At 35.2% G+C, this 27,745-nt stretch overlaps 1 protein-coding gene across 1 annotated transcript in view; it reads right to left on the reverse strand.

Moving 5' to 3' along the window:
* The window catches only part of LOC144452107 (ras-GEF domain-containing family member 1B-like), a 91,692-nt gene that overhangs the window by 17,481 nt on the left and 46,466 nt on the right, over positions 1-27,745 (reverse strand). Inside the window, exon 8 of the mRNA XM_078143122.1 lies at positions 11,278-11,412. Coding sequence (XP_077999248.1) covers positions 11,278-11,412 — 135 coding nt within the window. The remainder of the gene's footprint in view (positions 1-11,277; positions 11,413-27,745) is intronic.

Genomic DNA, 27,745 nt, shown 5'->3' on the forward strand with positions numbered 1-27,745 from the left:
GATTTCAAACTGTATATCACAACCATGGTTTGAAAAGAAATTTAGAAATAGATTTTGGGGTCAAGAGTTGAATTTGAAAAAAATACTACTACTACTAGTAAGGACGAAAAAAGACGAAAGAATTGTTTCTGGTCAGGACAGTTTGGCTAAAATGGTGCGACGACATGATTTTTTTTTTTTAATTCTCAACAAACCTGTCACTCAGTCTACTATTTATGGCAGTTTCTGTTCTTTTTATTTAGTACTTTACAGCAAGTGGGACAGTTCTCATTTGCTTGTTCATCATTGGCTCTGCATTTGTTTTCACTGAAGTAGGGAGGGTTATTTTTGTGTTTTCCCAGATCTGCAGACTGCAGGGTTGGACAAACACACACACAAACAAAAAAGACTGACGCTGACCAGAAACAATTTCTTTTTTTAATTTGGCGTAAAATACAGTACAAACACATCTTCACAGACAACAAAACACACGTATATATATACTGGTACATATACAGAGAGTAAATAAATGCAGAATATATTTTGTACTAAAATACATTTATTGTACATAATCAGGTATGAATTTTCTAAATGTAAAATTCTGAAAATGATGTCACCAGTTCAATTTACAACAGTGGAGCTACCAGACAATGACATCCAATGAAACCAAAATGTGGGTATGATGTCTTTCATAAGATTAATATGCTATCATTTTAGTACTCATTAAATTATAGAGGAAAAATAATTCTCAGAATTGTTTATCTTTTAATACTAAATATGAATGCTAAATATCAATACACAATACTGGACTGTTGGTACTTTTCATTTACAACAGCCTGACCATATTTCTTGTCATTAAAAATGATCTTAATATTCATGTAACTCCTCTATGAATTCTATAAAAACCAACAAATACTGTAAGTGGCTCTAGTAATGGATATACAGTATATCAAACAAAAGGTGTCGTTTAACGTAATTGATGGTAAAAACAATTTTCTAATGCAGGAGCCTGGGTGGTATTGTTAAGGGAGAACAATAGAAATACATATATCATGTTGAAAGTGACAACACTAGAATAGGTATCACCTGGCCTGGGTTTAACACTAGAAATAAACACAACTAGAATGAAAACATCCATACACTCACAAACAGCTGGTAATGCTTAAACTTTGACCAAAAAATATGCGAATGTTGGAATAGAGTGTGTTTGGTATGGCTTTAGAAATCTGCTAAATGAGAAAAATAATGGATGCCAATAATGTTGACATTTACATTAAGTAAGATTTTGAGAGACTTAAATTGAGAGATTTGATGTTTCATTTACATTTCATAATAATTTAGAGAGCCGGAAAACGGACAGATTTGAAAATGCCAAAAATGGAACAATTCGAAAATGCTGGCCCCCACAGATGATGTATGTATGCATCCATTTAACCATTGTTTTACATTAATTTGCATGTGTGCGAAATCACCATTTTCAATCTGTGCCATTTTTGGTGTTTCCTTGTTAAAATTGTGAAAAAAAACATTTATCATGTAAATACATCAAAAAGAAAAAACATTGAATTACACTTTTTTTATTTGAAAACGCTGTCATATAAATTCCAGCCTTACAGATAACTGTAAAATTAACTATACATGTGTATACCAGTCATCTAGGAGTATACATGTACATCACTTCAAGGCAAATATTATATGCACTCCACCTACTATTAAATAATTCAGTCTATGTGAGTCAGACATGACAGTCTGGTAGACTTTGTGTTATCAAGGGTAGTTCCATTATGATCATAGGATGACTAAAAACCAATCCCAATTAGTTTCTATATTTGTATACTGGTTTCCTCTTCCTATGGTAAATCTATACTTTAATTATCGGCATCATCAGCGTACTACACACTACACATTGTATATTCCATATATAGTATTTCGCTATTAATATTTCATAAACCCAGTAGGGATACAGAAGTATGGTAAAATATATTCTTTCACATATCTTACTGAGGAGTGAAACCCGATTGAAAAACTCCATGGAATCACCAGCTAAAATTCACCAGCTACTTACAGAAAGGCAAAAAATTTCTTTTTTTTTGAAAAAAGGGGAAAATGTACACGTAGACTGTTGTGATATAATCTAAGATAAATTAAATATTTTCAGTTCTTGAAATATCAAACCTTTACTTTGAATTGCGATTTATTTTTGTATGAACCTTTCAAAATGTTTCACAAGACTATTTTTGTAATAATTTCTAATCAGATAAAACGGATACATGCAAATTAGCTACTTTTGTTGACAAAATGCCTTGAAAATAAAACATTCAGCAGTTTTATTTAGATTCAATCAGTCTACTCTAAGAGAGGTTACATAAAATTATGTCACACCAAATATGCCTATTTGAATGATTGAATTGTCTACATGCATAAACATGTTTACACAGCATACAGTTAAATGTATGGTTGATTTTTAAGCAGTCTATGAGATATGGCAATTTGTGCCATGCTATTAGCCAGCACTTACCAAATCTGATTGCAGTGTGCAGAATATTGGGCAGTTTAGGGACGGTCGCACAATGTCACACAAATGAAGTTTGTTCGTTTAGGGGTCTGGCATCAATGCGATTGCTGAACTTCATTTTCACATTTCTAACCAAATATCAAAAACTTTCATGCCTTCAATGATAACAGGTTCTGTATTTACTACTGAGATGTTGATAAGTTGATTTGTTTCTGGTGTATTTTAATGTGTTTACCATCATGTTTTTACATTGCAACAAACGTAGAGATGTGACCACTACAATTTTCATCATGGTTTACATCATATATAAAAGTGTCGATGTCACACTTGTGAACTTTCGTTTAGGGAAGGGTTTTTTGTCCTAAACAGTTTGTTTATTGAGCATGTGCGACATTGTATGATTGTCCCTTAGTAGTTGTGATGGGCAACTCATAAGCGTGACAGGACTGAACAACATGACTATCTTACAGTCTAGATTGATGAGATAATCAAGCAATGCTTTAATTGGTTTTCTGGTCTGCATGTATATCAACATTGATCTATTTATGACCCCTATGAAGGAGAAGCGCAAACAAATTAAATTTGATTATTCTCATAATTCTCTGCAAAATTTCAAGAGTATAACATGCTCAGTATTTGATATACAACGTATATATATATATATTCTAATAACTTCTACTTTCACTGATTCATTGTGAAATACATACAATTCCTGAATCCAGTCAACATAATCTAACTATAATTGTGTGTTACTTTTCACATAACGTACTGGGCAAGTCAGCTGTTCCTCCCAGTGATAAAATACAATGTTCCTACAGTTCTTGATGTCGACCGCATCTTTTACTGAGAGTTGACCCTGTGGTTTTTTTTTGTTCCCTCAAGTTAAGTGTATTTGTCTGTTTAACTTTGAGTCGGTACATTAATGGAGTTTGCATATTTGTTTACCCTTCACAAATCCACCTTTTCTCTTGTCACTTTTACTTCACTGAATACATATGCCCTTGCTAGAATTGTTTTGTGATGAAACAACATGGCGTGCACAAAATGAAATTAGTATGGATGATAATAATTGAATAGTTAGGTATGGAGCAAAACTGACATTTGCCTCGAATACTAATATACAAGTATTACAACTTTGGAATACCATGTACGTGGCACAAAAGTGACTGTGTATGGCTTTGCTAGGAATTGCTTTGAGTTGAAATAGACATGGCACACAGAGAATGAAATTGGCATAGATGATAAAATGACCAACAGAGTAACAGCTAGGTATGAAATATACACAGAACAAAGTCACATTTTGAATAGATGTACACTGCTATGAGTCTGAATTGCTTTGTGTCGAAATAAACTTACATGACACTGAAAAGTGAAACTGACATGGCACAGTAAAATCTGACATTGACGAGCTACAAAGAAGTGACTGTTGTGAACAAGATGCTGATAAGCATGTACATGTTACTGTACAATGTTGATTTCATCGATAAAGTTCATTCCGTTCAGTTCAACATTGTGTATAGATAAGTCACAATGGAAAACAATAATGAGACAACACCTTTGTGTAGTCTAATTGAAGGAACGACTGTCCATGTAAGGATTGTCCATGTAACAAGAAAACAAACACGATGCTATTTGTATGGAAATTCACCAAATGCAGGTACATTGTGAAGTGGTACCAATTTCCCACCATCACTGGACACTCTTACCGTTCACACCATTTCGCCTTCATTGTTTAATTAATTACCAACTGTCTGTCTGGGCACCCAGGTATCCTCATCTACTCATAACGCAATTTACAAAATTCACAAAATGGCTTCTAAACATGCCTGTACTCATTTCAAAAAAAAAATTCTAGACACTGTCTGTTCCATAATGTTTGAAATTCACTCACTATTCGATTTCCATTACTGTGGTAGTTTACACAGACGACTAATTGATTCATTAAAAGTTATCTATTTACCAATTTAGACAACTAACTGTAGAGATGATTAAAACGGTGTTGTCAAATTGTACCAGCATGAGTTCACGCCAGGCACCATGTACCTATGCAGATATTAGCCTAAAGGGAAATGAACCGAAAACAACTCCATGTATAAGCAATGCTTAAACATTGCGAGGGGACAATCACAAATCAAACAGCTAACAGTACACTCTACTCACATCTGCTTTTCGATAATCCAAATTAACTGATCGAGGTCGGTAGTGCTGTAGTCGGTATCCCGAATATGATGGTCGTATTGAGCGTGGAACATGCAAGATCTCCATTTGAGGACTGCCAGGTTGTACATGGAGAGATACCACACCCGGCCTGACTAACACTAAACTAAACTGTATCACGGTTGTCCTTAAGGAAGCATGTAACACAGTATGAGTCACTCCTGTGGTGGTTTTTTGTCATGCGTAGAATGAATGATAAAGCCTGCCTATTATATTACGGCCACAGTGAATGGAGATGCCTGTACAATGAAAGCACACACTGAACAATATGCCCCTTTGAAATGTGTATAACAATGCCTAGATTTTCGAATTGTATTGATATGCTAGAAGAGCTGTGTTTTGAAATGAAGCATTCACTTTGTAATCAGATGAAAAAACAAACTATTCACAAACAAATGTCCACTCCGGTTTTAAAATGCCTCTATAGCTTCCCTGTTACTTGCCAATGCAGACTATTTGTAATTACAGAGCTCTATATTAGCATATGCAAATTATATTGACCCATGACCTTTGCTCTGATGTACACAAAAACACCAGAACAAATACACAGAAAAAAATATGTAATTTCTAGTTTTGTAAATTACATGTTGGTAATTTTATTGATTATTAAAGTTTACCATAGAAGGCACAAATGTTAGGGAAAAATCAATCAAATTCTGAGATCTACTTGAAACTTGAAGTGTTTCCTGAAGGAGCAGGATCACTTAAGTACTGTTTTCCAAAACTATCTCAGAATTCCATCTTTGTAGTCTAAGCCTTGATTTCCTCCAAACATTCTGATCTTATCTCTTAATTGAACCCTTCAAAGCCTGACTTCATAGAGTTACAAACACCAAAGGTTAAGTCATAGGCATATAGTTACCACAACAACACTCTCAAATCACCCTACATGTAACAATTTATGATAGTATTAATTTCAGTTTAAATTGAAAAACATTTCTAAACTCATTTTCTAAAAGTAGAGGTCACAATCAATCAATCAATCAGTCAGTCAGTCAGTCAATCAATCAATCAATCAATCAATCAGTCAGTCAGTCAACAATCAATTATTCAATTAATCAATCAATCAATCAATCAATCAATCAATCAATCAATCAATCAATCAATCAATCAATCAATCAATCAATCAGAAACATTGATAACTCTAATAGTAATACACCAATAGTACCATGATTCATGTTTTTGTAGGTAAACTGCATTTTCTGATCTGGTAAAGTTTAGTTGGAGAAGTTACCACCAACTTCAATCAATGTATCAAATGGGAATTTCTACTCGCAGAGTCAAAACATTACTTTTAAGTGAATCCTAAAAGTTTGGCTGACTTCTCATCAGAATAGAAACTTTCATTTGATTCAATGAACCAAGAATCTGTACTGTCAATGATCATTTATTTCGTTTCAATGACTGTAGTGTTTAAAGTGGCTTTGGACATAACTACTGTAAGACTAAAATTGAATAGCTGCAGCTAATGCTATTTATGATAATAAGTTATGTCATACAAAAACTGACATTTAAAGGGATTACTTGTAAACAATGCATACCTGTACATGGTCAAAGAGATACCCCGCGGCAACACATTTCAAAAAGACATTGCCTTTTCCTACAAAAAGATTTCCCATTGTGCAATCAGGTTAACCTTAAAAGTTAAGTTAATTCTACTTTGTGCTTTTGAAAGAAATGCCGCTTGTTAGTATGCAGTTTATAGTTTACAATTTAAAACTTCACAAGAGCACAAGTCATGGTATATTATGTAATACGATAATTTAGAATTAGGTTTTAGACAAGGAATCAGAAACTTCAAGAATCCGATGATTTAAAACCTAACTTTAGACAAGGAACTATGTGTAGAATCTCAAAAAGTCTACTTAGGAAATCTAACATTACACACAATATAACTGATGTTTTGAAATATTGAAGATAACATTTAAAAGTAGTGACGTTTTTGGATTGCAAAATGGTAGCCATGGTTACACATCCGTTTGATGGTCAATATGTCAAAGGTCAAAGGTTACAGGTCACATACTGTGTTCAGGTCCTCTCTCATGTATATATAAATTTATGTTGATCAATAAATAACTCTGCATTCTAAAATGTTTTAGAGTTTTCATATTCTTCTATTTCCGCACAAAAGTACAGGAAATTCAGATAACATCTGAACTACTCAGGTCTAGAAATAAAATCTCCTGAGAAAGAAAATCTCAAACATTTGCTTATTCTCCTTGATTTTTCAAAAAAGGGACAAAATATGTAATTAAGATTACTTACATTTGTACATTTATAATATAGAAACTCTGATGCCATAGGAAATCATAGAATTCAAAATACCAAATTACTTTAATACATATATATACAGGAGAGAAAAAACACTGTATTTTGAAAGAAATTCCATTATAATGTGGGAATTCTCCTAAAGTAATGATTCAAGGAAACATAATACGGCTTGCACCATATATCAGGTTAAATATAGTCTATGATGTTGATAGAATTAACTGCTACTAGCACCATTTCATCATGAATCGGGCTCAGAAAACACAATTTATGGTGAGAGTGAAACTTGAAAAAACTTCCCAAGTACAATGTTTACATGACAGGATACTTAGCTGTAGACATCTATACAAGCTAATGGTCATAGCATTGTAAATACTAGTAGGGTAATGTTTATGTCTGGGTAGGAAACAGTTTCAATTCCCACACATGCACTCATTGTAAATGATCACCCTTTTTCCTGAGACACTTTTTGGCAATGTGTACAATATGCAATCACTGTTTATCTTAATCTCAACAGTGACATGATGTTATAGACCTGTAATTCATTGTTGTTCAAAGTGTTTTATCATCTCCAGAAGTCTTCACACTTTAAGGACGATCTTACAATGTCACACAAGCTCAATAAGCGAATGTCCTTTGTGCAGGAAGGGGGTCTGGCGTCAATGTGATTGCTGAACTTCATTTTCACACTTCTTACCAAATTTCGACGGAAAACTTTCACTCCTTCAATGATAACAACCTTTGTATTTACTACTGAGAGGTTGATAAGTTGATAAATTTACTTCTAATGTGAGATATGGTGCTGGGTTTCTGGTACTATTTTAATGTGTTTACAATCATGTTTTAACACGATCATAGTGGTGTGACTGCTAAAATTGTCATCATAGTTTACATCATATATAAATGTTTCACTTGTAGTGACATAGACACGCGTTGTTGTGATGTAGAACGATCACAGTATAATATTCCATATTTTTTGTTCCAAGTGGCTCGTGCATGGTATAATAAACTGTACAGCAGGACATCATGGATTCAGGCCTAGCTCTCTTTGCTAGTTTGGTAGTCAAAACATACTTTGTCTACCAGTACACTTACTTTCAAATTTTGTTTCAGGTTGATTAAACTCTACATATACAGTTAATTGAAAGTTGTTTAGATACAGGTCTTCTATGCTAGGCATCAACAAATGAACTGGAAGGGTATTTGAAATGACCTTTATGATCAGTAAGGGATACAACTGATGATGACCAGTTTAATCTTGTCATCGTTTCTACTGGTACAGCCAAATAAATGAACGGTGTCAGTGACAACAGCTTTGTATCCATGCCCACATGTGGGTTATAGACAATAGTCTTGTATCCATGCCCACATGTGGGTTATAGATAACATCCATGAATGGCCACATTAGGGTTATAGACAACATCCATGAATGGCCACATTAGGGTTATAGACAACATCCATGAATGGCCACATTAGGGTTATAGATAACAGAGATTTGCATCCATGCCCACATTTGGATTATAGACGACAGTCTTGTATCCATGCCCATATTAGGGTTATAGTTAACAGTCTTGCATCGATGCCCACATTATGGTTATAGACAACATCCATGAATGCTCACATTAGCATAATAGATCACAGTCTTGCGTCCATACCCACATGTGGGTTATAGACAACAGTCTTGCATCTATGGCCACATTAGGGTTATAGATAACAGAGCCTTGCATCCATGCCCACATGTGGGTTATAGATAACACAGTCTTGCATCCATACCCACATGTGGGTTATAGACAACAGTCTTGCATCTATGCCCACATTAGGGTTATAGATAACATCCACCATGAATGCCCACATTAGCATAATAGATCACAGTCTTGCATTCATACCCACATGTGGGTTATAGACAACATCCAAGTGCATCCATGCATACCCACATGATGGTTAGACTAAGTTAGAGTCTAGAGACAACATCTAAACTGTGCATCCATGCCAACATGATGAGGGTTAGACCCAACAGCCATGCATCCATGCCCACATTATGGTTACACACTAGAGCGTTGCATCCCTGCAAATATTAGGGTTATAACTTCTCTCATTCCCTTGTATATCCCTGTGGACCATGACAGACATTCCATACTTCACTAAAGACTGTAACCCTTTTTTTCCAACAGATAATAAAGACACAACACTATACATTAGGACAGGACAGCATAACTATTCTTCAGACACTACTATTTTATTTCATGCTATCAGAAACATTAACTTGATTATCCAGAATTCAGTGTATTTTTTATCAGGTATAACTTAGCATTTAACAATCTTCGTATCATGTTGATATCAAATTCTTCATAAATTTGTAAAATTACATGTTAAAAATACATCACACAGTATATACATGAAAACACCCATCAAATTTCACGGACTATAATATAAATAACAATAATATTAAATTTGCAATTCAGCCTTAGTAAAGAGAATATTTGTTTGATATATAGGTAACTATTGCAGTGAAATGGGCTGAAATGGCTAGTTGTTTTTATTCATGTAAACGTAAAACAAACATAAATATATAATTTAATTGTCTATTATTCAAAATACATTGCTGTTGTCATGGCAATGCCACTAGAATGTGCCATACCCTCAGGGGTAACAGATGCAGTCAGACACAAATGACCTATGCTATCAATCATTTAACTACACTGATCAACTGTACTTGTCACAGCTCCACCAGTAGAGGGCGCTCTTTCACTTGGAGTCGGTCTCTGAATATGTTGTAGCCTACAAAACTTACTTACATTGTATCTACCAACAAATTGACTAATTTTGGTGATGGAGCAAACGAATGATCTTAGTTATCTACCAGCAAAAAGAAACAAATCAACCAATTCTGGCAGAGTAAAAACCTGGTGTTGACAGGGCATTTGATGTAAATTTCTTTCAAATTATGATTTGGGGAATACTAATTTAGTAATTACTGCCATTCGTCATCACACAAATCACAACTGTCAGCATAATGCAAAAATATAGAAATATCACACATACTATGAGTGTTACTGAACATTTAGAAATACCATGTGTCTACAAATGTATACTAACATGAAAGAGCAGTTGTTTCCACTTATGTAATATGCTCATGATGGGTAATTAATGGTTAGCGACTTGTGAGTGATTACATTTGCAGACAAGCCTGAATGGCCTCTTTCAGACTAGTGTACATGTATATGCATGCATGCTATTGAAATGTTCTGACATGTATGAGCTACATACAGATGATGAACAAATTTTCCCACCATTTTCATGAGTTCAATTCAAATTGGCAATTCCAATGGCATTTGTTTCTAACAGAAGTAATTGGATTTCACTACTTTCACACGTATGTACAAGTGAATACAGTGAGGAACAAACGTCACATGTTTACTATCAAATCTAAGTCCATTATACGTGGGTGGAAATCTAGGCCCACGTTTTTTCTATACTCTTGAAATGTAAGAAAGTTCAAAAATGTGAAAACGTTAAGTTTTTCACATGACTTTATACTTAGACGTCCCAGTGGGGAAGTGTTATGATCTCTAACATGGATGTCATAATATCACAGAGTTAGGGAGACACTATTTTCGACATCATAATTTTACAGAGTTAGGGAAACAAACTTTGACATAGACTGTGTATTAAGATATGTTCACTTAGCCCTTATGAAGTGTTAGCAGATAGGGTGGTATGACACATCATATCGTACAGACATAATCCAGTGCTTTTGTTCAGGCCGGTTAAGTAGGTAAAATCTACCAGGGTTGTCATTTCATTTCACCTGGGTCTCCTACCAGTGTTTTTGCTAAGGGTGGTAAGTAAGTAAAATCTAACAGGGTTGTCATTTCATTTTACCTGGGTCTCCCGGGCCAACCAGTGTTTTTGCTAAGGATGGTAAGTAGGTAAAATCTAACAGGGTTGTCATTTCACCTATGGTCCCAAACAAAATTACCACAGACTCCATGGGGAAAAAATGCCATTTTTACCCCTTTCTCCCTTTCTGTTACCGGGGTTCCCCAACCTTAGAAAAAACACACATTTACATTGTGTATATATAACATTTGATCAAATAAAATGATCAATTCTTGCGGTTCTTACACATTTCGTGAAAATGCAGATATACTTTGTAAATGCAATGTGAGCTGTCTGTAATTCTGTTTTGTTGATGCTCTTCATAGAAAGGTTTGATGTAACCAATGATTACAGTCAATCTGTACATCAGAATACCAAGACTGGCTTAATTAAACAGAAATATGTACTATAAAACTTACATTATTGTCCATCAGGCTGCCCTGTTCAGAAACAGTTATTCTTCCATTTCCAATGTGGCCATTCACCATTCCTTTCTTACTGTGGTGATGGTAGGCAAACATTGTGGCAAGATTCGATGTCTGTGGCAGACTTCTCTGTAAATAACCAGAAGGAAAAGTAATGATTACCAAATTTTTAATAAATGGACATATCAAAACGTTACGAGTTAATTGGCTATGAGTTAATTTCTATTATGGTAAAGACATTTTAATATTATTAATGTATGTGGTGACATCTTTTGCTTGAAACCAAGTTTTTGACTACGAAAGACAAGAGAGAATGCATTCCAAGCTGCAATGGTAATATCAAACAATCTTTCCTTTAGACTCACAAAGCCAAAAGTGTTCATCTGGGTTTTTTTTTAACATATGCTTCAGTCTTGCATATGGAATTATGAATGTTTTTAATTTGCCCTGGTCATCACAACAAACCAATACTAAAGCTTTCATGACTATATATCACATGGATACAACCACATCTAAAGTGTACAACTGATTAAATAAAATACCCAGCAACTTCTAATAAGGACCACAATCCAATGAAATGTTGTGGTCATTAAAATACACAATCAGATCACATTCTGTATCAGTACTATTACAGCTGTTCATAGCCTGCTAAACTGACTTGAAAGCCCATATGCTGCAGTCCAGATGGTTACTAATATTGGGATCGTTTGTGGAGAGAGAGATCGTAGAAATGAGTCCACATATATAGTTTAAAGTGAATGTATGACGTCAAGAGAGCTAGGAATGTCTTATCAACACAACGTGATAAAAAACACATAGTTTAGAAACAGGATATGGTCTACTACTAGCATGTCAACTTGAATATGGCTGAATATATCATATAGTCAAACGGACAAATTGTACTGAAAATCTAGCTAAATCTCCTGCTGGGGAACGGGTGAACACATGTCAAATGTAATGTTTACAACAAATTCCATTTCCAATCTGAAAGTAAGTCATGTGATAACACATCACATTTACATCAACACTCCAATAGCATTGTATAAAGAACAGAACATCATGCCAGAGAATGCCATTTGGCTAGACATGGAGAGAGAGATTGTAGAAAACAAGCCACATCATGTATAGTTTCTATACTTTACATGTAAGTAGGTAAAGTCTCCTTCAACTATACTTTAAACCTAAATATTTTCACCTCTAGAAACTTCTGCAATTTTATAGTCTTCAGCTAGTTTTCAAAGACTAATTTTAACTAATTATTAGACTGGTATATTGTGTTCATGAAGGCATTTTAGTCACTATTAATTTTTACTAATCACCAGATCGGTACACTGTGTTGATGTACAAGAAGGCATGTTAATCACTACTTATTTTTGTGTTTTTGTTTTCCAGTGAAACTATGTCTAAAATAAGTGAAACTAAGTTTTTAGTGAAAATTTCCAGGTTTAGAATATGTAAATCATCCCATGAAAAATATATGAGATACTTGTCATATTCTGAGTAGTATAGAATCATCAAAATATAACGGTACATTACTCTGTGATGTCAAACAGTTTAGGAGTAGATATCAAATAAAGAATAACATATGATGTGTTTGAAACACTTAGTAATTACGATGAGGTTGTTTAAAAGCCTATGTTTCAATCCCAGGTCATCACATTAGTGTTAATCTTAATACGGATTACACAAGATTATTCTGTTTTTCTATAGTTAGCCATTTTTCACACTTAGATAAATCCTAAATATGAAGTGGACCTAAATAAATGAAAATAATAGCATCTACAGTTCTACAGCAGAAAATTAATTAGTGACACCATTATTTTTTTAAATCATTTCGACATGCCTACCAGTATATACGTTTTCGTTATAAATCTATTAGCTGGCTTTAGTAATTCAGTTTTTATTTTTAGTAACCATTAGCATGCATGGAATACCACAGTATGTTTTTCCATTTAGAGAGGTTAAATAAAACTAGTACATACAGGCTTAATACCCTCGCTATCCTCATTGCACTCTGTGCAAACACATGGTGCCCCATTGGTTTAATTTCTAAATATTATTATACTAAACTTCTATATCATGGGTGGTATTTTGTGTGGGAGTCTGGATAACTCAAAAAGATTTTTCACGATTGGAGATTCCTTTTCTAATCCAAAAATATCCGGTGGTTGGCACGGCATACACTTGGCATAGTACAGCATACACTTGGTACAGCATGGCACGGCATACACTTGGCACAGTATAGCATACACTTGGTACGGCATGGCACGGCATACGCTTGGCACGGTATGGCATACACTTGATACGGCATGGCACGGCATACACTTGGCACGTTACGGCATACACTTGGCACGGTACGGCATACACTTGGCACGGCATGGCACGGCATACACTTGGCACAGCATACAGCGACACATCATACTCATTTCATGTACTTTTATTATCATTTTATTTCTAACTTCACTGGAGGTTGGCAACATATAATAACAGTTTATTGTTGAAAAATATACAAATAACAAACTTAAATTTGAAGAGATTGCAATGATATTTTAAATTTACTATTTTGTACAACACTGTAAAACACCAGTCCATTTGTCTACTCATTACTCCTGTTTTGAGAAAGCCATTATTTTTTTAACCGAATATAAACATTGAAGTTCTTTAAATTTTTATTTGTTATGCGGTCTGTTTGATAGTTAATTGATTTTAGTGTGATGTGTATGTCCAAAATCGGTTGTGTACGTGTGCAAGTATATACAACTGATAATTTTCAAACAGTGGCAAATAAGCCTTGACCTGAATTATCACACATACACATGTATGCGCATGCACACGCACACGCACACACACACACACACACACACACACACACACACACACACAGAGTACATCTTTGAACACAAAAAGTGTGCACTTGACAGACATTCAAGATCATCAACCAACATGTGTAGATACAATTACACTGACATCAAACCAAATGGCTCTTAAAACTGACATAAATCTGATGAAAAAGTGATTCAGCTACTTCTACTTCAAGATACTTGATTAGACTCTACACTAGTATTGCTGCAACCCATAAAAGTCCTTTGCTGCCTGTAGTACTTGCTTGGAAATACATATATATTTTATTTTATATGTATTTTAGTTAGGAAGTTACGGTATTTATAAGGACAAACGGACAAGGTTAGGGAATCAGGATATAGTAGTACTCCATAGACACAAGGCTAAACGTGACTGTCTCCTTCCTGGAACTAACACTTCAATATCAAACTTGGTAAACAACATTAATAGGAACCCAGGAAGAGTCCATTCATACTATCTACTCCAGTTGGGATTTGTTCTTACATGTAACTGGAAGTTTGATTCAAATCAATTTCTAATCCATCTACAAGATAATTCTTTCCTTGAGGGTGAAAAAGACACATGATAAACTGGACAGGTTGGATGAAAGGAAATACTTAAACTACACACATGTACATAGCAGTCTAACCACAATGCTAGTAGATAGACTAAACTGATCAACATGATATTTAAACTTTGCTCTATGTCCAAGTTAGAATATTATTTTTCTATTTATTTTTAAACAGGAAAATGTTGAATTAGTCATATTGATAGCGAATATTATACCCCACGTGATGTAGTATGCAATTACAATTTGGCACCAGTTGGCAGTTGTCATCTAGTACCAACTGGTTTTCTGCTGTCAACAACCTAAAACTTCACTGGATTAAGCTATTTGTGAATACGTTATATGAAATGGCATCACTGAAAGTCCTCCTACAGTAAAGTTAGTATCATGCAGTGCAGCCTAAAGCATACTTGTGTACTATTTATTTCCTCTGGCATGTATAGTTTGAACCCAATACTAAAGTTCAGTAAATACTAACACCATACATGTACACTTGAACCCAATTCTTAAGTTTAGCAAATGGTAACACCACACATGTACACTTGAACCATATTGGTAACACCATGCATGTACACTTGGGCCCATTCAATTTCACGCAAACCAGAGCTGATATAAAGCATCACTGGGATTCATACAGATAGTAAGGACAATACAACACATCCATATGACTTATTATATAGTACCAATATGTCCAACACAAATTAACTTGAGAAAGCGCTAAAACAATTTTTGGACGTGAATCTCAAGTTTTAGCAGACATCTCGTCAACATTGTGGGTGGACTATAGTGGGCTGGCAATGCCAAGAGGTCAGCATCAATTTGAGATTCGCTTGCTAGGAATTGGTTAACTCTGTGAGTACAAATTTTCGTGTGATTCCGGACACAGAATACATGAACATTCATTATCGTATAAATTAACTTTTTAAGTTATTTTTGATGGCAAACTCCACAGCTAACGGTGGTACAAGCCAGGACTACATATTTTGTTACTTTACACATCTGGTACATACCGGATACAGACAGACTAACTCTCGCCCACTGTCTTAAATACAATGACCTTGGCCTGAAATCAATTTGTTTTTTTATCAATTCTACATGATAGAGGAATTTCTGGCTTGTCAAACTCACTGGACTGAGTCTCCAACATTTAATTAACTTAATTCTTAACATTTTAGAATCAAACGTTTTTATGATATGAGCACTCCCATCATGGGGGAGGAGTGTTCAGGAGTAGTGTGTCTAAATATCTAATACACAAAATCAAATTGAATGAGGAACTTCTCACAAAATGAATGGAGGACTCAGGTAGATTTTACCTACATGTGTTTACCTAGGTAAGTACATGGTGTTTTAACAAAGTCTGAGAACACATTGGTGTATTTTTGTTAAGGTGGCAAGTGGGTAAAATCAGGGGTTCCCCACCAAATAGTAATAGAAGGTATGGAAACGTATAGAACTTAGATTTCCTTCTTCTGTTACTAGGGTTACCAAATCTCAGCAAAATCACTGTTATACAAATAACCTGTCATTTACAATGTATCGTTAAAATCAACAGATCTTTATAGAGACATGTACAATACTCAATAGGAAGATATTTACAGTACGAGTCAAGTTGGAGAGCTTCACTTTCAAGTAAAACCTAAAAATTTGGGAAGATTTTTTCATAATCAGTACTCTGAGTAAACTGTCCAAAATAAGATCATCCTGAAAGTAACATGATCATCATCACGTTTATCAGCTTTGGGGGGTTGAAATATTTATGTACTAATATGATACATACATAGAGCTAACAAAGTAATAACCTGCTATAATTATATTACATGTATTAGATATGACAATTACATGTATAACTATCAATATCATATCATGACAGCCAATAAAAACAAACATATTCATAATTATAAAATTGTTGTTTCCTACCAGCAGAAATTCTGTGAAAACTCCAGCTGCAGAAAGCGGTACCTCCATGGTGACAAGATTACTTACACTTATCATCCTCACCATGTGTTGGCTGAATTTGTACTGTTTTCAAAATGAATGAATTCTGTACTGGCGGCCTACTACTACCAAGGACTAAACTGACCGCACTTCCTCATAGATTCTACCATTATGACTCATGGGTTGTTCAGCTATATATCGGAGGGACAACTACACATCATCAACTAAGGTTATCAAAATTTCAAACACATTGCAAACCATGATGACAAAGTCCTCATTTTTCTGAATGACATTATTTGCAAAATGTGACAATTCAGTCAATTATCATTTATTGTGAGAAATCATGGCTTTGAACCCCTATGGTTTCAATTGGTTTCTTCCAAAGACACATACCACAAGTACGTTTGCGTAGGACTATCAGCTGGTGATTCACTTCATAAGCACTGTGAGAAATGTATACTTTGATTACCAGATATAAACATTCTACAAATATGCACAGAAACAACAAAACATACTTGCATAGTATATGGATGACTTTCTCTGATAAAAACAAGTTTCTTATCAGTGAAAAACACTCCTCTGAAATATCATGAACCTTTCTTTACATGTAATTCTTACAGCAGTTTATAATTGCAGTAACTTTTGACTGCTTGTGCATCATAACCTGTGTAAGTTAGGTTATCAAAATTCAAACACTTGCAAACCCTGATGTCAGAGATCTACCATAGCCTGTTTATATGGAGCTAACAGTAAATCCGTACAATCTCCCAAACGTTCCTCCCATACCCTCCTCCGTAGACAGCCTATCTACCAAGCTGATGAACATTTTTGATTATTTGCAATACTGATGTAAAAATACAAAAGTAAAGCCCAAGTTAGTCATGTATGCAGAAAATAATTTTTAGCTGATTTGGCAAGTGAAGAGAAACTCCCCTTATCCATTGCCTATGTGTTTCCGCTAACCACCTCCCGATTATTTACACTTCCCTTGGATTCTTAGAATATTCTAAGTGGTACCCTTCATCAAATCCAGTCAGAGATGATTTGATACAAAGTTGGCATCTACACTATTAAGAATATTCCAGACTATGGTACATTATTGTATGTTATTTTCACTATATCTACAAGGCAGTTTTTGAGGCCTGCAAATGTTTAGTCTGGATTGCCACCGTGGTCTCTAACTAAACCAGTGGAGGTGCAAATCGTAACGATACTGTATAGGAACGAGACTAGCAAACGTTAAGCTGCACAATTACTATGAAATATGGGATCAGATTGCAACCTAAGCCAGCTATCTTTGCCAAGAAATAAGATACAGCAACTAAATCTCCTGCAATTAATAATTTCATCCAACCATAACACCGAGTTGTCAAGTATCTCTTTGTTACTGGGAATTACACTTGGTTAAACTTTGTACAGTCAATTTGATCAAAACAATGATTTCTCATGAATTTTGTAAATGAGCATATGTTATGATAACATGTTTATTGACAAAGTTCAAATGATCAAAGCAAACAGAGTCTGGTTTACGTCATGGTGAAATCTGTCAAAAATTTGATGTCAAACCCAATACCCTGTCTACTCTACAGAAGAAAGCTGACATTCTGAAGATGTACAATACAACAAAATCAAGCCAAGTTAAAAGCATTTCTATTTCTCAGCAGTAATCATCATGGCAATGTCATGATCACAGAGACTACTGATAATGGAAATATTATATGCTATGATTCATACATACAATTAAACACATTGCAATGAATGTTAGGTTGACGTATAGATCTCTATAGGTTGTCTATAGGTTGACCTATAGATCTCTATAGGTTGTCTATAGGTTGACCTATAGATCTCTATAGGTTGTCTATAGGTTGACCTATAGAGTTCTATAGGTTGTCTACAGTTGACCTATAGATCTCTATAGGTTGTCTATAGGTTGACCTATAGACAACTATAGAGCTCTATAGGTCAACCTAAACCTATAGGTTGCCTATAGAATGACCTATAGACAACATATAGTTCGCCTACAGACAAAACATCCCAATTCTCTATTGGTCATGGTATAGAATGACCTATAGGGCAGCTATAGACACGTCTAAAGGTCGCCTTTAGGTTATTTCTGTAAGGGGATATCTCTTTAGATGTACTTTTTTATCCAGAATACATGTACTAATACGGTACTACTCAATCTCAGTTGCGTCGTGATAAAATGGACACTAAATGAATGTCAATTTTTGACTGCATCATGTATCACTTCTGCTATTGCAATACATCCTAATTACACATTTTAAAGAGTTTACCAACATCATTTTGAACAAATGTCTTGCAAATTGAACATATCCTTATTTCTAAGCTGATCATGTCATTTCATTATGGGTCTACATGCATGTACTGACAAAACATGTTGTGACTTTATTATGGGTCAATTAGCTAATTGTATGCACAATGATACAGCCTGTTGTCTCATTCTTTCACAATGGACTATTGTTTGGTTTACCTTGTAAAACAATTGAATGCAATTAAAGTTAATCCTATCAGCAAATGAGATAATCACATGTGATTACTGTGAACAATGTTTGCTAACAGATCACTGTTGTGTGAACAATTGTGTTGTGTTTAAAACTGTACTGTACTAACTACGCAAAAAAATACTTTACATTCTTTTAACATTTAAAGGTAAATTAGCAAGGTAGCAAAGTGAGTGCCAAACATTAATTAAACCTAGAATCCAATCAACTCATGTAAAGAGGTTTGTTTTGAAAATATGTCCAAAATGTTCAAGTTTGAATATCATCACTGGGTTACCCTAGAATCCAGGCCAATGGGGATTTTGAATTTTGATTTCCCCATCCCCCATCTCCACTGATGGGGATATAACAAATTCAAAGCCCCCCCCCCCCCCCCCCCCCCCCTTCACATGGATTCTTGGCTGTCACTGGGTATCAGTGTGTATAGAACTGATGACATTTGCAAAATAAGACACATAGAATACCAGAAAGTCTAAAGAAACAAGCAATACATTTAACATTTATGCCATGATGACTAGCTGGAACCATAGAAGTATCACAATGCAGGAACCTTCTTGCTCAACTCTTGTTCTGTCACCCATATGAACAATAGTTTACCTGTTTCTTATCAGTACAAAACAATTTAACATGGGTGAATTATTTACAATGACATACCTACATATGTATTCCCTGGATAAACTAACTATCTCATTTATTTTATCTGATTGTATGAGTGGCCAATTTATATTCTGTGATTGACTCATGTAACACGGTACTAGTGTTATATCAGAGATTAGTGTAATCCTAGCAATACCTCAACATAGTGTAGGCGAAGTACACACTGGTAAATACTAAATAGTTAAAATCTTTGTACTCTACTGGCTAATTAATTGCTAGTCTAGTCCCTATACTTTATTGCTAAGATTTACTCCTCGACTCACAGTTTAATTAGAGACCTGGTACCCTCTATTCCAATTTGACGTGCCCCACTGATGCACATAATTTTTAGTGACGCACCTAGATTTGGTGTTCCCCTATCTCTTACTATGAGGTGACTCACAAGAAATCCCAGTTTTTCTCATTTTGACTCACAACAACAAAATTTGGCTATCACTAGAGGGCACACTGGAGACCACGTTGGTATCTAGACTAATTAATTGCTGGACTTTGAAAAACATCACACTATTACTATATACTATTACTATCCATGTTGTTCGGATATTAGTCTCCCTAGTGTAACCCAGTATAGTATGGCTATTGGCTTGACAATGTCATTTGTCAGAACTCTGTCAAGCCAGTTGTGTCACGCCAGATAGCCAAGTGACAAGCCCCAAGGCTACTATGAGTAACTGTGTATCGCAGTCTGCCAGGTGGACAAAGCAAGATCTGTACTGAACACAGTGCAATTCTCGGTACCTGCAATAGAATTCTACCACCTAGGTGTGTCACAAAAATAACAACTACTCAATGGTCGACCCCATAACTTCTGCTCAACCTACTACACATGCATTACTATAGGCAAGCATGAGAAAAGGTCGCTTTCTTCTTCTATTTTGACCCTCTAGCATGAGGTAAAATGCTATTGTCAGTACCAAGAATTATTAACTGCTGTAGAATGGTCTAGTTGAAGTCACCTGGTGCAAACTACACTACATGTATATAGTTAACCATGCATGTAGTGCTTTGGTCGACATCCCCATGTACAAGTACCGTACATGGTAATTTATAGTAATAGTAGCTGTGGATGCCAACACCGTATCGGATCATCTATATGAAAGATCTTGAGATCTTATGAAGGACAGCCCTAGACTAGGTAATAAGTGTCTGACGACATTTCATCTACATGTAATACAGAATGACAGCTACTACACTAACTACCCTCACTACATAAATTCAGCTCGTTCCCTAAGTAGAACTGTACTTGTCTCTTGAGAGCTTTGTTCCATACATAGTTTTAACATACATCGTGTGTTTACGTCAAAGGCATCAAAGATCTTTGTCTTTTCCAATGTTCCACATACTTTAATTCAGTTTTCTGACTGCAAGTAGACTAATATCCCCTGTGGGATTTTGTTATAATGTGGCATACCATGGCTAATGGAGCAGTGCTGTAAACAGGCCACTTGACAAGCTCACACTAAAAACAAAAGAAAGCATACACACACACATTAAGTTACTCATAAATGGCAACAAAGCAAGAGGAATCTTATGGACTTATCTCGATTTATGCTATAATAGTTAGAAACATTCAATTTTCTCTCCTGACATAATCACATCCAGCTATCCGACATCTTGGAATTTTAGCTTGATTTTATATCATGGCTAAACTTAAAATATAAATTCATTTGCAGGATATCTAGTAATGAAGACAGTCTTAGGTTGAGAGAGGAGGAAATTTTCCTCCTCAGGATATTGAAGCCATTCGTTTTCAACAAATTATTTACATCATTAGCCATCTAGTATTAGTTTCTGAAATTCACACTTGCCAGTATGTGTTCTATGGGTGCAAGTAGCATGTTCTATCTGTTCTAAACTTCTATATACTGGTTGTTTGGTTCTGTTTGGTTCCTCTTATTCCAATGCTGCTATATCCTTTACACTGCAGATGAGCCATAGCTTGAATTGTCTATAATAACTTGTTTGTCAAGGACTGAAATAATCCCATATTATTATAATATTACTTTTTATAAATTCTAAGATGGATATCACAGTACCTAGTCTGGATGTCAACGTGGTCTCTGAGAGATCTGCAAGATTCTATGCAGGATAGCACTAGACTACGTATACACACCACTGTTCTGTTGAGTTCATCACATACACCAGACAAGATAGAATTCTTCACTTGAGTAGCACATGTATGTGTGCACAGAGGCACGTATTATTGCTTAGATTGTCGTTTTCTTAAGGAAAATTTCATATGAACCCTGTTGCTACAAATGTATCAATCTCTATGCTAGTAGTTACAACACACTTTTCCTCATAGGTTAGAAATTACAGTCAAAACGTTGTTATAATTAGCCCACTAACAAAGAAAACATCAATCTAAGAAACACTACACGCTCCTATATACGTACGTATGTGCGCAAGAGACCAATTCCAGATTATCTCCAGACAAAATCGTGATGTTGGGGACCATTTGACATCTTGGAATTTTAGCTTGGTGGTAGTTTTTCATTGATTTATCGAGGTGACCTTGGTGTTATGTGACTTTCCCAATACTTCAGGAAGTACTTACTTCCTGACTTACACTTTTAACAGACCATCAATTGGTGACTTTTAGCATATATAGTCTAGATGGGAAATCCCGCAGTCTAAATTATAAAATGTGTTGATCACATAACTTGGTGACTTATGTGCTCTCCCACCAAGCACTACCAGGTGGCCGAATCAAATCAAAATACGGTTGTAAGTCAATCCATAATCCACCTACGCAAAAAAACTCACAGCTAGCTGAACTTTTGTGTGTCCGCCAGGTATAAAAGTAACATTAATTTACACAAGACTTATTTACTCATGCTGGTACTAGACACGGATCTCGGATCACGGATCAGGACTGAGCTCAGTTTTAAATTGCTGTTTACAGAAACGTCACACATGCTTTCCTACTGTATAAACTGTTTAACCTACTCTTTAGCTGTGTTAACAGAATATTGAACATACCATGCACTTCATATGAAAGTTAGTGATGACAAGTTGTAGTTGAAATATATATGTAGCTCAACTGGCTTTACAGAATTAGCCTGTTGTAGTACATCCAACTTCCAGCCTACAAGCTCTGGCTCTAATATGAGCAGTCACCACTGAGAGGGGTTCTACTCAAAAACTGTGGACTGCAGGAGATACCTTAGTCTAGTTTGTATATGGTATTGTTACAATTTACACCTCCACTCACAGTTAGTTTAGTTAGAAACCCTGTACGGTTAGCATCCAGACTACCAGACTAGAGATATCTGTACAGTCTCAGGGTTTCATGAGAGGAAAGTAATGAACAGAGAGGGATTGGAGTTCTTGAAGTGCATATTTCCAGAGCTATAGGGGGAGGTACATACACGTACCTCCCCCTACATATTTTACTCCCTCTTCCCCTTCTTTTTGAACATAGCCTACAAGCATCCACATACACACACAACACAAAAATCAAGGTGAATGCTTACACTTACAGACCAGTTATGAGCTCTAGTCTAATTGGTTTCAATCACATAATAGGAAGGGGGTGGTGGTGTAGTAGTCTAAAAGTATACCTAGACAATTGTAAATTTCAAGCATAGGTTGTCAAATAAGATTCAATTGCATAAATTTACAATTCAGTGTGGTTGAAGGAAACCATACACAATTCCTGACAAATGATGATGAAGACATGAAATTGATGATCAAGGTCAGATAGGGATTATACTGATGGGGGGGAGGGGTATTTATTTCAGTGTTACAAATACTTGACTGGTAACAGCTAGTGGCAGAACTATTCATACAACATGCTTGAAACAATAAGATAATCTCCTATAATCTCCATACACTTCATACCATGACCTTTGACCTTTGAATTGCCCTACATACACTTAGCTTGCCAACAAACTTATTCTGGAGAATAACATGCTCTATCAAATATGTTAATTATACAAATAGCTTGCCAACAAACTTACATCACAGACATGTACTCTGGAAAACAACATGTACTTTTGTACCTAGAAGTTTATCCAGACAGACATTGTTTGACCTGAATAATTGAGATAGAATAATACCTTGTTTAATGTGTTAATTGCTAATCCTTTGTCATAGCATAGACAGTTGAGGGGCCCCCTCCAGTGTCTATGGTCAAAGCAGCTTGTTATCTGCATACGCTGAAAGGATTTTAACTGAAACTAGTTGTTTCCTGAAACCATTGAATGAACATTTCCTGTTTCACTTACTACATGTATTGAGCAAAGAAGTGGAACAAAAAGATGTGAGATTTCTTTGGAAATGAAACCTGAGGGTTTTCCTTGAAACTTTTGCAAGTTGTGTTCTAGCTATCAAGAGCATTCACAATAGGCATCAAGTAGTACTTCATAGTGGTATATCTCTGATATATTTTTTTATTTTCACTATGGTACTCTTTTGCAAACCCTGCAGGACTACGAACACAAATATGTTTTAAAGTTGAACTCTAGTTATTCTAGCTAGCTGCAATTGATGTATTATTTTTTCAACCAACCAACAATGTATTCACTGAAAATAGTTAAAATATTGCCAATGTTAATATTACATTGTATATGTCGTCAATTAGAGGTCAATGTTATCCAAAATGAAGTACAGTAACACGTTGAAATTGTGATTGCATTGGGGTGCTGATTTTAGGGTGTGGACCCAAATATCAATTTCACTGAATTTATTGTACCATAGCGTGTGTGAAGCTATAGAAACATGTTTACATAATTATCCATTTGAGATGCCACACTATTCAGGGAGTAGAGTATTATGAGTAAGTCATTAATATGCATAACAAAAGAGTTTCAATAAATGCCCAAATTACAGACAATGATGATGGCTATACATTCACTTCTTTCACTTTGTGTTTATTGGTGACAATCACATTTGTATAATTTGGTGTGTTTGTTGTCAAAAGCAGAGCAATCAAAGCAATGCTGGATAAACTGTTTAGAGAGAGTTGAAGGAGAAGAGAATATCGAATGATACAGGGCAGTAGGTACTGAATTTTCCAAGAATCCAAGAATTAACAGAAAGTGGTAATCATTTTAAATTAGATTAAATTGTGTTCCAAACACAACTTGCAATTTGCTACCTGAAATATTTGACTGGATACTTCAGTCTTTTTTGAAGATTTACCAAACACAGATGAATTTAGAAAGTGGTAATCTTATTATGATCAGGAAACCACGAAATGGGACAGGTTGAATTGGTTTGAAAAGAAACAGAAATCAGTTCTCTTGTCTAAACTAATCCACTAAATCAATATTTTATGATGAAGGTATAAGGGGAGATCATACCTCCATGATTTAATTAGTCAGGAAGTAGTTTTGACATGCTTCAAAGTTTATCAGTTTGAAACTGATTTATCGATTCAAACCCACTGCTCAGTTTTTGTCATGGTGACAGAAACTAGTTTCAAACTGATGACTGAATCGATTCAGTTTCAGTTTTGAATTGACTCAGGTGAGAACTGGGTTGTTGTTTAATATTACTCAGTGCAATTTGTAAGCAAGGTACCAGACATGAAACTGCATGGCATTTCATTTCTCACAGTGTTTAAAACACATGATTTTAGTCTGGTCTACCCTTAGTTTGAAAGGTCGAGTCCTTGGTCTGTGTACGTGATGTAACCACTTGCTATCATATACTGTAAGTGGACACAGCGCCTAGATCTTTCAGTCTACCCTTTGACAATCAGCTATCTTTGCACACCTTTGATCATAAGATACGATCTTTGCCTCCTGGCTATAACCTGTGAACAGTACGTACTAACAGTGTAACCGTAGGTTACTTAGCAATACATCTATGTATGTCTTGGTGTCAGTAGAAATGTCATAACACTGAAGGACTTGCATCAATTCACACCCAGTCCCTACCCTTAAAATGTAAATTGCACACACTCACAACAATTGCACATGTTGAATGAGCCTGGGCAAATACATATAAAAGCCACATGGTAATTTACACAAAATGGCAACTTTTCACTCTACATCATAAATGTTGCAGGCAATCCAGGGGAAGCAGAATTTCTTAATTATATCTGCCTGCTTATTAAAAACATATTCCGATCCATAAAAAATCATGAAATCATTTTAAAACTCTTCCATAACAAAGCAAAAATGGTGATGGCATCTGAAAAGAAAGTAATTTACCATACAGTAATAACTTTTCAATATTGAACATCATATCCAATATTGAAAAGTTAGTGTGATAAATTACTTTTGTGTTCAATACTAGCTTTTCAATATTGGATGCGACATTCAATATTAAAAAGTTACTACAGTACAGTAAATTACTTTCTTTTTAAATACCATCACCGTTTGTGCTTTCAAAACATCAAATGCTTCTTATTAAAATTATCAAAATTAGAATCTCAATGACACAGTAAAATTGGTAAAATTACCATTTTCCATCACACACTTTATGAAAATTGGTAAAGGTAACTCTTTCCATCAGAAACTTTGAAGGAACATTTGTATAACTAACACTTTCCATCATCAGAGTACAGGACTCCCTTCTGACAATGTGATAGTCCTGCTTGCAGACAAGAGTACGGGACTCAGTGACACCAGGAGAGGGAAAGTGTCAGAATCCAGTCGTACTTTATCTGCAAACAGGACTGGGTCTTCTTCCAAACATTTGATGATTCTGACAGGCATGCATTCCATGTTGTAATCAGGTCATGTCTGTTAGAGTTTGATGGTCCCTGAGTATTATTGCCTAAACATTTGACATATCTGTTAGCATGCACTGCTACTTCACATAGTATACTAACTCCTATGGTACGGGTACTACATATTTACGGTACTTCATGCTATGGCATTTCAATTCTCAGACCAGTCTATGACTCCAGGCTGAAAACATTCACGATCACTATGCATGAGATTGGTTCTTTACTTGCTTGATTATTTTCATGATTCAACAGTTAAAAATAACTCCTCCGCCATAAGTTATATCATGATGCTCATATCAATCCAATTACAAAATTTAATTCACATTTGTGACTCAAACAGTACATGTCAACAGTTGAGCAAACAGATGAAAGAGTTTCAAGCTAATTGGGCATCTTGTATTTAATTTAGCCAATTTTTGAAAAACATCATTTTTTTTCCTGTCATATTCCCTAGGCCTTTCCCAAGGTAGTTTGAACTTTGCATCACCTCTGATGTGTTATGTTCCATTCACAGCTACGTGGGGCTGTATAGTGGGTGAGTCCGTACAATTGTATTGTGCGTAATTTCTCACCATTTAACTCTGAATTGAATTGAAAACAAATCATTCTCTGCTCTCTGGTGATGTCATTTGTTTGTCACCTATTTAACCTGTACATATTGTGTAATGAACTGTTTAAATCTCAAGAGCCATGTACTCAAAAGTTCTCACCCCCATATGTTGTAAAATTCCTGCCATTTCTCACTAATCAGAAACAGATATATTCAATATATGACAAATAAATCAATACTCTTTTCAATATGGTGGCTCAGAACTAATAGAAATATTTCATATTTTTATTGTCTTGAAATCCATCTACGGCATTTTGAACCTGACTCAAGTTGAGTCATCATCATCATGTGTCATTTATCTAAATATATATTCTAGATAACAGCTTTCTATAATACTTTTAGTTCTATATTTTCATACCCTGAATTGACCGACTCAGAACAACACATTTGACAACTCGTAATGTTTGTTTCTCCCACATAAATTCTTAACAGGACAAGCACCAACTTGCAGTGTCCCCAGAATTACATACTCTTTCACATACATACTACACGTTTGGCCTAAAGGACGATATTTTGTCAGTACTCACTACATATCACACAACCATGAAAAAGCTCTCATGACACACAGGTATTAAAATAAATCTATTATTACTAAGACCACCAACAATAGTGGCACTGATGCCTGTACAACTTGGATGATTAAT

Source organism: Glandiceps talaboti, chromosome 22 (genome assembly GCF_964340395.1).
Source record: "Glandiceps talaboti chromosome 22, keGlaTala1.1, whole genome shotgun sequence".
Classification (NCBI taxonomy): Eukaryota; Metazoa; Hemichordata; class Enteropneusta; family Spengelidae; genus Glandiceps; species Glandiceps talaboti.